Source organism: Oculina patagonica, chromosome 8, assembly GCF_052425735.1.
Source record: "Oculina patagonica isolate OP01 chromosome 8, crgOcupat, whole genome shotgun sequence".
Taxonomy (NCBI): Eukaryota; Metazoa; Cnidaria; class Anthozoa; order Scleractinia; family Oculinidae; genus Oculina; species Oculina patagonica.
In genome coordinates this window covers 4,697,019-4,699,660 of record NC_135765.1, presented here as the reverse complement: position 1 = coordinate 4,699,660, position 2,642 = coordinate 4,697,019, and the positions used below count along the sequence as shown (strand labels likewise).

Sequence of the window (2,642 nt, the reverse complement as noted above, 5' to 3'; positions counted from 1 at the left end):
ATGTCAAACCTAACTCCTGCAGATGAAAACATCACAACATTCAAAGGGGAAAAAACACCAACAGGCTTAGCTGTATTTCTGTCATCTCTCGCAGCCCTTAACATTTTTCTCTCCATCACCGCATCTCTGGGCAATGCTCTGATCTTGATTGCTCTGCATAAAGTGACTTCTATTCATCCTCCGACAAAACTTTTGTTTCGATGTCTGGCAGTTACCGATCTCTGCGTTGGCCTTATTTCGCAGCCGCTCTTCGCTGTCTTTGTGATGTCTTATATCACAAATATCGATGTACGCGAAGCAGCATACATGTATATTGTTTCAACTGTTGTTTTGTCTGCAGTATCGATCTTGACATCAACTGCAATAAGTGTAGACAGACTTCTCGCTCTCTTTTTGGGGCTGAGATACAGACACGTTGTAACACTAAGGCGAGTGCGAGCGGTCATCATTTGGTTTTGGTTATTTAGTCTTGCATTAGGTGGATGGATGCAGTTTGATAAAAACGTAGTTTTATCAGGTGTAGTTGTATTCATTATTTTGATCGCACTTTGTCTGCTGATCTCACTCATCTCTTACATCACGATCTATCTCCGTCTCCGCCATCATCAAAATCAATCTCAGCCACACGTCCACCAAGCACAACCGGCAAACGGAGGACAAATTCCACTGAATATAGCGCGATACAAGAGGACGGTTTCCAGCATAGCATGGGTACAGTTGGCGCTACTTACTTGCTATCTACCCTTTAGCGTTTATTTTATTGTACCGCTTTTTGCTGAAACAATCCTGCAGGAAGCAGAACTCCTCCTTACATCTTCTTTTCTTTACTTAAACTCATCTCTGAACCCTTTTCTTTACTGTTGGAAGATCCGAGAAGTGCGACAAGCAGTGAAGGACACAATCAGACAATTAAACTGTTGTGCATCAACCTAGCTTATTGAGTTTCGTGGACAATCCGGGAAACGCCGTAATTCCTGTAGCCTTCTGGATATCCTATCAAACCCGGAATCTCAAACATATTTGGGTTACAAAACATATCTTCCAGCGCCGCAGTCAAACAATACAACACTTTAATTACCACAGAAAACTGAACAGAGTAGAAGTCTAGCTATAGGTATAGGTATAGGTATAGCTATAGCTATAGCTACAATCATTGACAAAAGTGTTGACATATTATCAATTTAGGCCCTATTTTATTGTTATTTGGACTAATGTCATCCTTTTGCCCCACTCTTCCAGCCCCCCTTCCCCCTATCAATGTTGTAGTTTGTTTCTAGGAGCCCTTTGCTACAATTTAACAACATTGGATGGGGGGAAGGGGCGTATTTTTGCAGACAGTCATGAAATTTAAAAACTAGTGGAAAATTTGCCATAAAAACAGGAGAGCGAAATTAATGTGTCAACTACTTTTGTCAAAGATTGTCTGAGGTCTATTTGCGTGAAAAGAAATGATACCCGTTACCTATCTTGGCTCTAACAGGATTATTTTTAGAAAGCACGCTAAATGTCTGGCGTAAGAATATTTTTGATTATTTGAAGTTAAAAATTAGGTCTTTAGTTGAGAAAATAAAGTCAAAACGGGTTCAGATCCCGTTCATATACTTAGCGCGTGACTCCCTCGGGTCGCATTATTCATTTTCTTGTTCAAGAGTGTTAAGCGGGGCTTCTTCTTCTTATTTACACTATGTAATGGGGAAACTGAAACAATATGACACGTAGAAATATAGTTTAATAAAGCCAGATTTATACACGATAAAAATGCATGTAAAAATTGGCTGGTCGTTTTAAGTTAAAACTAAGGGCGTTTAATATTAAACAAATGTGTAAAAATTACATTTCGATTGCCTGACTCTCAAACGTCGCGCTCCCACTGCAATTTTATGGTCGGTAAAGACCGTTGTTTTAGCCTGAAAAATACTTGAATGATAGAAAGACGTTTATAAAAGCGATCTAACAAAGAAAAAAGTATTGCTTAAATGACATGAATGTTATCTGTAGATGTGAAGATAAGGTAACCGCTCAGTATGATTATTATAATGATTATTATTTGAATAAACAGTCTCCATAAATAGGTGATGTTGCAAATTCATTATTTTTTATTAATTTTGAAACACTCGCTGTTCGATTTAAATCAAGAAACATCATTTATATTTGTGGAGTTAATTCTAGCCGACTTTGCCTCTTTTGCAAAAAAATATTTTGTATTTGGTGCACCTATGTAAACATGGTAAAAAGTATAACTTTAAATAGGGTGGCAGTGTTTTTCACCTAGCTGCAAACATCTTTACAGAAAACAGTCTTGAAGCTAAAAAGGCCTCGACTGCGCTCTGTTCTGTTGTAAAGGACACAGGAAGCGGCGATAGCACGAAAGAAATGTAGGGGAAACACGAACCGTTAGGCGAGTGTTTCTCCCTACTTCCTGAGTCCTACTCAAGAAGGGTTTTTCCCTACTTCTTCTTTATCCAATCAGAGCGTGTGTTATATCAAAACTCTATTATAATTTAGGATAAACTACGTTAAGCTCTAGAAAAAAATACGAAATACTTAAAAAAGTTCATATCTTTGTGATCAGTAAATTGTTCATATATTTTTTATCAGTAAATTGTCTATATCTTTGTGATCAGTAAATTGTTCATATATTT

At 37.6% G+C, this 2,642-nt stretch overlaps 1 protein-coding gene across 1 annotated transcript; it reads left to right on the top strand.

The window, feature by feature from the left end:
• Nucleotides 1–933, top strand: LOC144664114 (adenosine receptor A2a-like). Its single transcript, XM_078525242.1, has one exon. The coding sequence runs from the start codon at nucleotides 1–3 to the stop codon at nucleotides 931–933; it is 933 nt and encodes a 310-aa protein (XP_078381368.1).
• The last annotated feature ends 1,709 nt before the right edge of the window (nucleotides 934–2,642 follow it).

Coding starts and splice junctions, on each gene's coding strand:
- LOC144664114 (XM_078525242.1), top strand. CDS start 1: ATGTCAAACCTAACTCCTGCAGATGAAAACATCACAACATTCAAAGGG.